Source organism: Thamnophis elegans, chromosome 7 (genome assembly GCF_009769535.1).
Source record: "Thamnophis elegans isolate rThaEle1 chromosome 7, rThaEle1.pri, whole genome shotgun sequence".
NCBI lineage: Eukaryota > Metazoa > Chordata > Lepidosauria > Squamata > Colubridae > Thamnophis > Thamnophis elegans.
Genome location: NC_045547.1, coordinates 46,446,667 through 46,459,734, shown reverse-complemented (window position 1 = coordinate 46,459,734; position 13,068 = coordinate 46,446,667). Strand labels below are relative to the sequence as shown.

Below are 13,068 nucleotides of genomic sequence, written 5' to 3'. Positions count from 1 at the left end.
GCCTGCTCTGCCCCACAGTATTCAGGTGGAGGGGTCTGTTGGGGGGAGAAGAATTTGGTTGCAAAAACGCCAAGGGGTGGGCAGCCTTGGAGGGTCTGTCCTCCTTCCCCTTTTCTCTCAACCCTGCAAAACCAGAAATCCCCCCCTCCAAGCAGCAACTGAGACTGTGCACGGGGAGGGGGGCAGGAGAAAAAAATCAGACAAGAAAAACTGAAATCCAGGAAAGATGAAGCAATTCTGCAGCAAAAGGAGTTTCTGCAAAAATGGGGGGGCAGCCGCAGCTTCCATAGATCTCTTGCTTTTAGTCATAATTGCCATCAGAGAAGATGGGGGGGGGCAAGGAGGAAAAGGGTCCAAGAAGCCCAGAAATCTGAAGAGGTACATGCGGACGGGGTGACGAGCAAAGTGGAGGAGAACCGAAGGGGATTCTCTCCATTGTCTTCCTTCCTTCCTGGAGGGAAGACCAACAGGAGGCAGGGAAGCGGGCTGCATGGTCTCTGGGCTGCACCCTCTTTTTTTAAAAAAAATGGTTGAAGCTGGCCCCCCCATCCCTCTTGGAGCTCTGCTTGTCTGTCCACAATAGATTGCCAGGAAAAAGAAAAGAAAAAGCAGGGAATGAAGTCTGCAAGTTGGTGGCAATGCTCTTAAATTGCTTAAGAAAGGAAGATCCATCCTGGGAGCAACTCCTGGGTCCGTTTTCTTTAAGGCATCCACCAGCGGACCTTTGAGATGGCTCTGTGTGTGTGTGTGTGTGTGTGTGTGTGTGTGTGTGTGTGTTTTGTTTGTTTTCCCCAAAAGGCCACTAGAGTGCCTATCCCCACCCACAGGTTTTTCCAGATGCTGCAGTGGAACAAGAGAGAGAGTGGGGGGGGGGGAACGGGCAGTTTTCCTCTATCAGGCTTGTGCATGAGGAAGGAGAAGCTGCTTCTCTCCCCCAAACTGGCTGGCCTGTTAATTTGAAAATGAGCAATAAAAGAGAAACATATTTCTATATATAACACTGAGAAGCATTGAGGAGCTGAGGGGTGTGTGTGTGAGAGTCAGGGAATTCCAGACCGAAAAGATTGTTTTGTATTCCAGTTAAATTAGAACTGGTTCTTTGTGAAGGATCTGTGAGAATTTTGAAATATTGCAATAAGGCCCAAGAAAAAAAAACTAAAGCAGAAAGGTTTAATTAAAAGAGAAGAGAAAAAATGGTAAAACATCCACTAAAGGCACTAAAGGCCTTTCTAATGTGTTTTCAATTGTAGGATTGGAAATATTTGATTGACTGTATGCTTTAATGTTGAAAAAGAATAATCTTTATCAGTATAAGCAGAGGTGTATTCTTCAAGCTTTAATGCAGTTTGAAAAAATCATTGTAGTAAACTGAATACCACTATAGAACATCATTTCTCACCAAAAATGCAATTTAATGGAGAGTAAAGTAAGATTTTACACAGGCAAGAAAAAATGTATAGAATAGGTGGTGCCTGGCTCAACTGGAAGTAACTATGAGACGAATCTGTGAGATGGAAATTTATCAAACAGATTCAATCTAGGAATGAGAAATTTCTTGACAGAACAATTAGAGAAGTGGGATGCCTTCAGAAATTGTGGGTATACCATCACTGGAGGTTTTTAAGAAGAAATTTGTCCATAATAGTATAGAGTCTCATCTCATGCTTCCGCAGGGGTTGGACTAGAAAATCTCCAAGATCCCTTCCAACTCTGTTATTCTTTATAAATTTTTCTACTCAGTCTTACCAAGAGAATGGTGATAAACAATATTTGGAAATGTACAGCAGGTGGTCTTCTGACAGCAAAATCTCATACTAATCAAGGGGAAGATGACGTTGAAAATGCTTCCTCTCCCACCATAACATCAAGACGAGGCAAGGACTGGTTAGGAGGGGTGGGGCAAGGAGAAGCAAGGCAAGGTGCCCCTCCATGTGAGTGACATCAAGTTGGCCATGCCTACCCAATAACATGACCTTATCCACCTAGTCAAGCCCACCCAGTCACATGACTGCCAAGCCACTCCCACCCAGCCACATGACTGCCAAGCCACTCCCACCCAGTCACATGACTGCTGAGCCACTCCCACAAAACAGGCCACACCTACTGAATAGGTTCAAAAAAATTTTGAAACTCACCACTGGTCCACTCACTGTAATCATAACCTTTTGCGCAAGAGAGCAGCATTTGGTCCAGAAGTTGCAAGTTCATGTTTAGAGAGATAAAAAGGAGAAAAGGTAAAAGACAAGTATGTTATTTAAATATTACATTTAGAGCCAATTCTTTCATTATAAGCATAATATTACTGCTAATATTAAGGAGATATTTTTATTAAACATTTGACCCCACGTTTTTCAAGGAGGAAAAACTTTTCAGTAGAAGGTAAATAGTAAATATCCTTGCTAAGTGGATGGATAAGTGGATCAATAAGAATTGTTACCGAGGCTAATGGCGCTTGTGCTGGTAATCTCTGTGTATAAGAAGCACAAAAGGACAAATGGATTGAGTCTCACAGGAGCTTGCATGGAAGAAACTGAATTACACATGTAATTATGGTAGGTGAGATTGGGCTGTCTCTCTCCATATGGACTGTACTAGGATTACGGTACTTAACTAGGGTTCTTAACTTCTTAAGAAAGAAGACTTGAGAATAAAAGAAGACTAATTTTAGAAAGTGATGATAGCTATCAATCGTCTTATTTAAAAAATAACACTAGAATCAATAATTTCAAAGCAATCCCAATCCATAACAATGGTGAAGATGATTGCCTGATAGTGAAAACATAATACTAAGAAAGGTTAAAGAAGAGATCAAAAATTTTTTTTCAGGCACAACCTCTTTTTTTTAAAGAGAAAATGAGAAAGAATAAATCTGGAGAATCTTTTGATAGCTGCTTGAAAAGATTCCTCCTTTTCCCCAAATCTTTTTTGCTAATAATTCTAATGTGATCGCTTAATCTGCCTCCTATTAGTTTTGAACAAATAACATTGCAGGACCAGCTGAGATAATGGGAAGAGGGAAGGAAGCGAGGCAGAGGGAAACAGACTCATTTTGAGTTTCAAAAGATACTAAGATAGCAAGCTTTGCTGATAGCAAGCCCTATCTCTGAGTTTCTACAATACAAATTCTTTCTCTTATAAAATAAAGTGGATCATACAACACTGCATTCTGGAAATGTACTTCTCTCATTAGTGATTTGGTGGCTCTGAGCATGGCCTGCTGGACTGAAAGACTTTTCAATTGGTTAGAAGCATATTGTCTCAATTGCCAGTACTCCTCCCTTTCCTCTGCGTAGACAGTATGTGATCTGTAATTGTGGCAGGGGTATAGTATAGTATAGAATAGAATAGAATAGAATAGTTGGAAGGGACCTTGGAGGTCTTCTAGTCCAACCACCTATAGGAAACCCTATATCATTTCAGACAAATGGTTGCTTCTTAAAAACTTCCAGTGTTGGAACATTCACAACTTCTGGAGGCAAGTTTTTCCACTGGTTAATTGTTCTAATTGTCAGGAAATTACTTCTTAATTCTAGGTTGCTTCTCTCCTTGATTAGTTTCCATTCATTGCTTCTTGTCTTGCCCTCAGGTGCTTTGGAAAATAGTTTGACTCCCTCTTCTTTATGGCAACCCCTGAGATATCAGAACACTGCTATCTTGTCAATCCTTCTCTTCGTGAAATTAGACATACCCAATTCCAACAACCACTCTTTATGTTTTGGTCTCCAGTGCCCTAATCATCTTTGTTGCTCTTCTCTGCACTCTTTCCAGAATCTCAACATCTTTTTCACATCGTGGTGACCAAAACTGGATGCAGTATTTTAAGTGTAGCCTTACCAAGGCATTATAAAGTAGTATTAACAGTTCACATGATCTTGATTCTATCCCTCTGTTAATGCAGCCTAGAACTATGCTGGCTTTTTGGCAGCTGTAACACTGCTGGCTCATATTTAAGTCATTATCCACTAGGACTATACCTATGCATTTGTTTTTTCTTGTCTAAATGTAGAACCTTACTTTTTTCACCATTGAATTTCATTTTGTTAGAGCCCAATGTTCAAGTCTGTTAATATTTTTCTGAATCTTAAGCCTATCTTCTGGAGTGTTGGCTATTCATGACAACTTGGTATCATTTGCAAATTTAACGAGTTCCCCATCTAGTCCCTCATCCAAATCATTGATGAAGATGTTGAAGAGTACTGGGCCTAAAACAGAGCTTGGGATGCCCCACCTCATACTTTCCTCGATGTAGATGCAGTTCCATTGAGGACTACATGTTGATTGTGGTTGGTCAGCCAGTTACGAATCCATCTGGTGGTGATGTTGTCTAACCTACATTTTTCTAGCTTATCAAGTAGTAGATTGTCATCTACTTTGATAAATACCCTGCTAAAATCCAAGTAAATTATATCAACAGTGTTCCTCTGGTCCACTAATTTTGTTAGCTTGTCAAAGAATGCCAAAGATCTTGTCAAAGATTTATCTGGCATAATCTGTTTTTAGAAACCCATATTGGCTTTTGGTTATGACTTTGTTATAATAGATTCCTACATTACATAAATAATAACAAAATGGAAACTTTATTTGGTGTCCTTATATACTTCTATTGTAATTTTGGGTCAGTTAAAACACCCTCCTCCCCTTTACCTTATTCAGCATTACAATAGCAAGCAAAGAAGGAACAGTTTTTTAATAGTATCACAAAGTGTAGCACCAGAGGCTAGGGAGAAAAATAGAGCTTATTAAGAGCTCTACAGGGTTCCTGAACATTATTTGACCAGCAGTAGGAAGGAGGGACAATTGTTCACACAGCCACCCTGAACAGCTGCCTCTGTTCATAAAGTAAGGTCACAATGTGTCTACATTAGCTAAATAAAATGTAATATTTGCAATAGTGTGATATATAGATTTTTTTAAAAGCTGAATAATACATTCAAGGATTGTTGATACAGAATAAATACTTTAGGAAAAAGAAACATTAATGGCAGCCAGTTCATAGTATTTAAGAAATACGTAAGATATTTTATAGTGAAATTGTATATGCTTGCTATGATGTAGCAACATCAGTAAAATATGATAGAAATTGCATGGTGAAAGAAATTGTAGACATCAAAAAGTATAGCTGTCATTAGTAATAATATAGACCCTCACGAAAAACATTTTATCAGACATTCTTTACAATACCTACCTACTCATTTGAACTAATGTAACATGAAAAAAAATCCTTTGTAGGCATAAGTCAAAGTAAAACATGCCCTTAACTGTAAAAACAGATAGTCCTCAACTTGTAACCATAATTGAGCCCACAGTTACCATTGTAAGTCATGGTGGTCATTAAGTGGATCACCATGTGACCACAACCAGTTTCAGATCCTTTTTTGCAGTGGTCAATGCCACAGTTGTTAAGTACATGTGTAGTCATTAAGCAACACATTATACCCAATGGGCATTTTTACTGGAGACCAAAAGTAAATGCCAGTTTCCAACAACAAAAAATAATAATAAATTCCAATCACATGAGTGCAGAACATTGTAAATAGACATACAGTGGATATAGAAAAATCTACACACTCCCCTGTTAAAATGCCAGGTTTGCGAGATGTAAAAATATCAGACCACAATAAATCAACTCAGAATTTTCCCACCTTTAATATAACATACTGTGTAAGCTGTACAAATCAAATGAAAAACTAAGTGAAATATTTTCGGTGGGAAAAAAAAATAAAAAATTAGAATGTCCAAGCAATTCTTCTGAATTATTTTCAAAGTATACATAGTGTTAGTAGAATATTCAGTATAGCTTGTTGAAAATATGGAAGAGTCATTGCCTAGGCAAACAGGGCTGAAACAGTGTAAAGAAGTCTAAAGAAATGAGGTAACATTTGGAAGTGTCTCAAACAGATACTATCCTGAGTCACTGGATGTATTAAGGAGTATGAGATACAGCACAATCAGACTTTCAAGATTCTTTTTTTATTGTTGTTGTTAGTTACGAAGAGCCATCGCGAGCCCATGGACAACATTCCTCCAGGGCTTCTTGTCCTCTACCATTCTCTGCAATCCATTTAAGCTCACGTCTACTGCTTCATCCAGCCACCTCATTCTCTGTCGTCCCATTCCTCTTTTGCCCTCAATCTTTCCCAGCATTAGGCTCTTCTCTGTTGTTATAGCCGATTTTAATTAAAATACCTTTAGCATTCCTGTGGAGTCTTGGTCTGGACTATCTAGTGGGGATGAAATAGAATATAGAGAGGTTTTACTCCTATTAATGCATATTTTATAACCTACAAGCTTACTTAAAGAGTTTGAAATAATGTTATGTTTAAAATGATTTAACAAATGATTTAATCTATGCTGTACTGAACTCTAGAGGTCAAAAGGACTAGAATTGTTTCTTGCTTTTTCAGTAATATAAATTACATCATTTTGATTAAAAATCTTACTATAGTAACAAAACAAATGTTATAAAGTAGCCTTAGCTTACAGACTTCTTGTTTAGCAACCATTCAAAATTATGATGGTATTTTTTAAAAAGCATTGTGACCAATCCTTGCTTTTATGATTGTGATGAGTCCTGCAGTCACATGATCATTCAGGCGCTTTGCAACCAACACACCACCACCAACTTGCCATGGCCAACTCACTACAGCGGTGGTCTCCAGCCTTGGCAACTTTAAGACCTGTGGACTTTGTTGAAGTCCACAAGTCTTAAAGTTGCCAAGGCTGGAGACCACTGCACTATAGGACAAGAGTTACACTAATATCAAACAAATGATGGAATAGAATCATTAAAGAAAGGATGCAAAAGGAAGAACAGAATGAAATGTGAATGGCAATTTTTTTTAAAAAAAATTATTTATTTGAAATAAGTAAATAGAATTGTTAAATTCTCCAACAACGAGTTGTCTCGCAGTGAGTTGGCCATGGCGAGTTCTCCTGAGCCAAGGTGCCTATGGTGAGTTGGCCATTGCGAGTTGACCGCAGTAAGTTTGCCACAGCGAGTTGGCTGTGGCAAGTTGTCCCATTCCCTAAGATGGTGATCAACATTTTGCTGGCTATGAAAGATTCCCAGTTATTTCTTTCCTAAGGACTTATCTGTGGGGAGTTTAGTTACAATTACAAACATAATAATAGCTTAAGACAAGGACATTGACTTCAGAAGAAGCACTATTCTGTAAGCAGAGAAATAGTTAATTATTTCAGTATAAACTGTGATTCCTACTGTTGAACAATCATTGATGGCTCTGCCTTTATTCCTTTTAATGTAATGAAATCACCATGAGATGAGCTTTGGCTGTTCTATTTTTGGGTGATAAATATTATTTGCGCATGCTCTGTGCAATGAAAATACGTCATTTTTACCTCCTCTATAGAGAATTCTGAAAACTGGCTAGCTAGCACCATAGTGTGATAATGCTGCATGTCACCACTAGGAGATGCATTAGTAAAATGATATTCACTCATTGAAATTATAAAGTCTTTATCACATCTTGGCTGAATGTTAAGATTCGAGCCTAAATCCAGGTATGCCAGTTTAGAGATTAATCTGCTTAAGAACCATATTGGTATTATCCTTAAGAGAAAAATGAAGCAGATAACAACAAATTTCAATTTTTAAATCAAGGATACACGATAATTGCCTTTTATAGCAATATACATTGTCTTGTTTATTTCCTACTACTACTCCTATAAAGAGTGGACTATCTTGTTTTTCATGTTTTGTAGGTTTTTTCTTCATTTTATGATCAGTTATTTTAAAATATAAAACATTCTGAAAAATAATTTGATTTCTCTTATCACTCTACTTTGTTTACAGAACATCACAGAATTGCATATCTTAATGGAGATAGTTGGCTGCTTGGAAACATCAATCAAGCTGGCTACTTTAGGGTTAACTATGACATTAGAAACTGGAGATTGATAATTGACCAACTAATGAGAAACCATAAAGTAAGTTCATTTCACTTTCTTGCCTGAATACATGAAATACTTCTAGTTTCTTATCACCCGAAGGTCTTCAATTTTTCTCCTTTACCTTTATAGGTAATCTCTGTCAGTAATCGTGCAGGTTTGATCGATGATGCATTCAATTTAGCCAGGTATGTTTTTCGGGAGATAATCCAGTTTAATGCATATTCCTACAGCTCTCATATATTTTCCTTCATAGTGTGCTTGTGCAATTTGAAGTTGAAGATACTTTAAAACTCTTCCAATTTTCATCCCTTTTCTTCAAGTTTCTGTCTTTTCATGATTGAAAAGATTCTCAGCACTGCATTCTCTATTTCTGACTAGTAAAAATCTGAGAGTATTTCTGAATACAGATGCTTGATTAATTTTCTTTAAGGTCAAGTTTAAGTACTTTTGAGATTAATAATCTGTTCCCATTTCACTAATGAATTATTTACCTTTCAAAGTGATCCTTGAGCAACATGTCATTTTTAATAATAAAACTCTTTGAAATTCAGAATTTTTAATGCTCTGTTACAGATAAAATGTCTTATTTGACAGTAAAAGATGCATATACTGTATTTCACCCAGTCTGGAATGGTATGAATATACATGCACATATGAAATCAGGTTTTTCATAACAATAATTGCAAAGTAACAACTGCTAACAATTTCTGAAAATAGCTATTGTAATGTTAGTGATCGAAGTTTGTATTAACCAGCAAATAAGAACTTAAACCAATTTTAGAAGTGGCAGGTTTTGCATCACAATAATTGCAGTAACTATTACCAATATAATTCATACATAATTTATGAAAATAGATGTCATAATATTAGTGATCAAAGTTTGCAGTAACCTATAAATAAGAACCTGAAACTTCCTAGCTGAAGAGGAAACAACATAAGAGAGAAAAAAAAGAAATGGAAATAGCATGAACAACAAAAAGACAACAAATGTTAGGAGAAACAGTAGGGTTACTGGCCACTATAGAAAGAAAGGGCGCCTATACTGTAAATGGCACTATTATTGCTCATCTTTCTTTGATCTCTACTATCAAACTTGTGGCAATAAAGGGCACTCACCTTAGCAGGAGAAGAGTCTTGCTGAATTAAACATTTTCTTGCCCATGGCAACCAGCCAGTTCTTTCAAGCAAGCCTGCAAGCAGGACTTATTTACTTATTAGATTTTTATCCCACCTTTATTATTTTATAAGTCGAGGTGGCAAATATACATAACACTCCATCCTCTTTTTATTTTCCCCACAACAACAACGCTGTCAGGTGGATTGGGCTGAGAAAGACAGACTAGGTCCAAAGTCACCCAGCCACTTTTATGGCTAAGGCAGAACTAGAATTCACAGTATTTTGGCTTCTAGCCTTGATTCCTTAATCACTACACCCAACTGTCCATCTGACTTGAAAGTAATAATGCATTTCAGTGCTTTTTGTTTCTCATGAGTGTTAGTTTTCATGTCCGATAGTTGATGATTCCTCCCTGAATCTGACACTTAATATAAAAGTGTATTTTTTATCTGTATGGAATTTACAGAATTCACTACATTCTGTAGATATTCATTGATCATTACTCAGAAAAAAGATGCTTTCTATACTGGTACTCGGTTTGGCCAATCAAACTCTAATTTAGATACATTCTTGAAGTATGTGATTCATGACAGCATTTGACATCTCATGATTATATTCTGTTTCTCATTCTCAAATGTTAATCTGTTATTATTTTACTTCATTAAGTTTGTATACTGCTTAGAATGCTATCATAAATATATTGCATGAAATACTTAAAAATAATAAAAGAGAACAAAGCATTATTTGTACTTCAATATATTAGAAACTAAATGTAGTGATATTAAAAACTCCTTTGGCCTCCAGGTCTTTGAATAATCGTAAAGTTAATCAAAACAGAAATTAATACTGTTTTTTTGTACACATTTCTACTTTTTTTAAAAAAAATGTTCATTGTCATTACAATGCAACTTGAACATTAAATGTTCTGTTCCCTTTATAGGGAAAATTGAACATATATTGTCCAGAGGATAAGATAATATATGTGAATTTTTATTTTATTTTTGTTTTGAAGCATAGAATATTTATTTTAAAATTCATATACTTTTTCTACATCACAAATTATGCATTATCTTCTTAATCTGCAACTTAATGTTTTCCTAAATGTATATTATATTAATAAAAATATAACCTAAGGGATATTTTAAAATTCTACATAGCCTTAATTTAGTAAGCAGTTATTTCATAACTATTTCCATTAAATGTGAACAAATTGTTTCTCAGTGACTTTCTAATGCAATCAGCAGACATAGAACTCAATTATTCTGCAATTATTGGAAATGGTGTACTTGGTAACAGTTGATTTTTATATGGCAGATTTGTCAATTTAATACATTTTTAGTTTAATACTGTTAATGTAACTTTTCATAAGGATGCAATATTAATTTGCATATTAATACATGAAAATTAAATTGCATCAATATTTCAGTTCCGTTTTTGGCAGTTTGCATTTTGCTGAATATACGGGGGAGTTTTTAGATGAGATGCTTTCTGCATTCCCCTCCAAGTAGGTGAATGAAACATTCCCCAGGAAAGCAGTGGTTCGCAACCTTTTTTTTAATTTTTACCATAGACCTTAAATACCTTTTGTGGCCAGGAACCATGGCCATGGGCCACCAAGACTAAGTCTAGGTCCTAGATTACTTTCCTAGCATCTTCAGATACAAGAATCAAATAGCAAATGATAGAGAGGTCTCTAACTAAGAGAGGCACTGTTAGTATAAAATATAGCATAATATATGGATGTAGATACCTTCATACATACAGTATATGTATATGGTTTTCTCACAATTTTTCTTATTTTCCATTGCTGTTAATTTCTTTCTTCCACTGATGAAAGATGAATGTCACCTCACTGGCTAATCAATTATTCTGGAAAAAAATGGAACCTGTTGTTTTATTGGTTGAGATTTTTAAGGCATAGGAGGGATCCACTGGAGTAGGGCAACCAATAAATTTAAATAAATAATGCTTGTGCAAGCTTCAGTTCAAAATGTATTTTGGAACTTAGCTCATTGGAAAGAGTAGGGTATTGCTCTGCCTGCCAAGTAGGGATTTTAAATAGCATTTTTCAGTTTCACTCATCTTAGTTGGATATGGGATGATTGATAGGAGCTATCCTTAAATCAGAATGAATTTTTACCTTAGCTGTTTTCATCATAGCATTTTGGATAGATGGCAAGATTGTAGAGGATATACTTGTTTGAAGTCACTGTAGTCATATTTCATTGTCATCCAATATCTTTTTTTCTGTATTTAAGTTTCTTTTATAAACAGCAAACTAATTGATTTATTTGTAATAACCACATGTTCTTTTTTTCTTTGTTTCTCCTTCAATTAGCTTTTTCAACTTTCCTATCCCATCTATTTTTAATTGTATTAGTGCTTTAAATTAGTCTTTCTTCTTAGTTCCTTATTCTCTATTACAGATCATTCAATACCTAACATTTGTTCTGAATTTCTTTCAGTGTTTTGATCATTATAAATAATATATTATTTGTTATCTGCCTTCTTGGCTTTTGATCCTGAAAGCAGTATCCCAGTTTGGCACTATTTAGGAATTTGTGCATAATGTTTAGTTAGAATGTGTGCATGATGTTTAGTTTATTAATGGAAAAATTGTGGCTAAGCAAGAAGATCTTACTCAGCTTGTAGCAAAGACCTAGGAGCATAGCATAGTCCTCCCAGTTTAGGTGCTTATGATCAGAAGAGTGTATAATGTGAAAACCCAGGCTGATATTTATGAGAGTTTGAGTGGTTTATATCTTCATAACAATTCAATATCCTAAGTTCCATTCTAATGAGGAAATGAAAAGAGTATGGATGTTTTTTAAATTCTGATCATAAACAATATAACTAAAAAGGAGCCTGCTCCAGTTTCTATTAATTTTGGCAAACTGAATCTGTCACTGATTGACATCCAGTGGGGGATAGGCCTTGAGAATGGATCTTGGGTTGTGTGAGGAGGCTGTGTGTGTTTCTGAGTGAGAGTTGGGAAGAGAGAATAAGTGGGTTGGGCACCACTTATGTGTTAATTGTTTGTTTCTCTCCCTTTTCGAGTTGTAAGCCGCCCTGAGTCCCCCCAGGGAAAGGGTGGCATATAAATAAATTACTCAATACTCAATACTCAATACTTTACCATTTAGTGGGAGAGGCCAGTTAAGGTGCAGTAAATAGATGGGAGTGGGGGTTCAGAGGTTCTAATAGCAATAAGAACAATAACTGAATCATGTGCAGGAACAGATGGAAGGATCCTTAGTTAAGGAAGCTGGGAGGCTAGAGATGGGGGGAAATGAATTCACTGAAGGGCTTAGGCAGATCAATATATTCAATTGGGATTTCTTTAACCTTTCTGCTATTGCCCCCACCTATGGAACATCTTGCCTCTGGAGGTGAGGTTGGCCTCCACTCACCTTTAGAACTAGCATGGGGATTCAATAGTGGTACATAGCCCAGGGGCTTGTTTGAAGATGCTCTCGCTTTTTATATATTTTTACACAGATTTGTATAGTGTTCTTTTTACTTGTAAGTTTAAGTTTAAGTTTAAGTTTTATTTTATTTATATGCCGCCCTATTCCCTAAAAGGGACTCAGGGCGGCGAACAACTTAAACAGGAAGGGGAAACATACAAGTACAAAATAAACATATTAAAATGACCAACAACCACACCTGTCGAGAGGGGAGGGGAGCTCATCAACCCCAGGCCTGCCGACACAGCCAGGTTTTAACGGCTTTTCGGAAAGCAGGGAGAGAGGTGAGGGTCCGAATCTCCGCAGGGAGTTCATTCCAAAGGGCCGGAGCTGCAACAGCGGCCCCGGTTCGTAGCCAGATGGCATTGGCTGGTGGATGGAACCCGGAGGAGGCCGGCCCTGTGCGATCTAATGGGTCTTTGGGAGGGAATTGGCAGCAGGCGGTCTCTCAAGTACCCAGGTCCAATACCATGAAGGGCTTTATAAGTAATAACTAGCACCTTGAAGCGTATCCAGAGACCGATTGGAAGCCAGTGCAGCTCGTGGAGGATAGGTGTAACGTAAGGCATTTAA

At 36.7% G+C, this 13,068-nt stretch overlaps 1 protein-coding gene across 1 annotated transcript in view; it reads left to right on the top strand.

The window, feature by feature from the left end:
- TRHDE (thyrotropin releasing hormone degrading enzyme) overlaps positions 1–13,068 on the top strand; it is a 272,257-nt gene that overhangs the window by 241,548 nt on the left and 17,641 nt on the right. The window contains exons 11-12 of the mRNA XM_032220641.1: positions 7,814–7,947; positions 8,041–8,096. Of these exons, the coding sequence (XP_032076532.1) occupies positions 7,814–7,947; positions 8,041–8,096 (190 nt within the window). The remainder of the gene's footprint in view (positions 1–7,813; positions 7,948–8,040; positions 8,097–13,068) is intronic.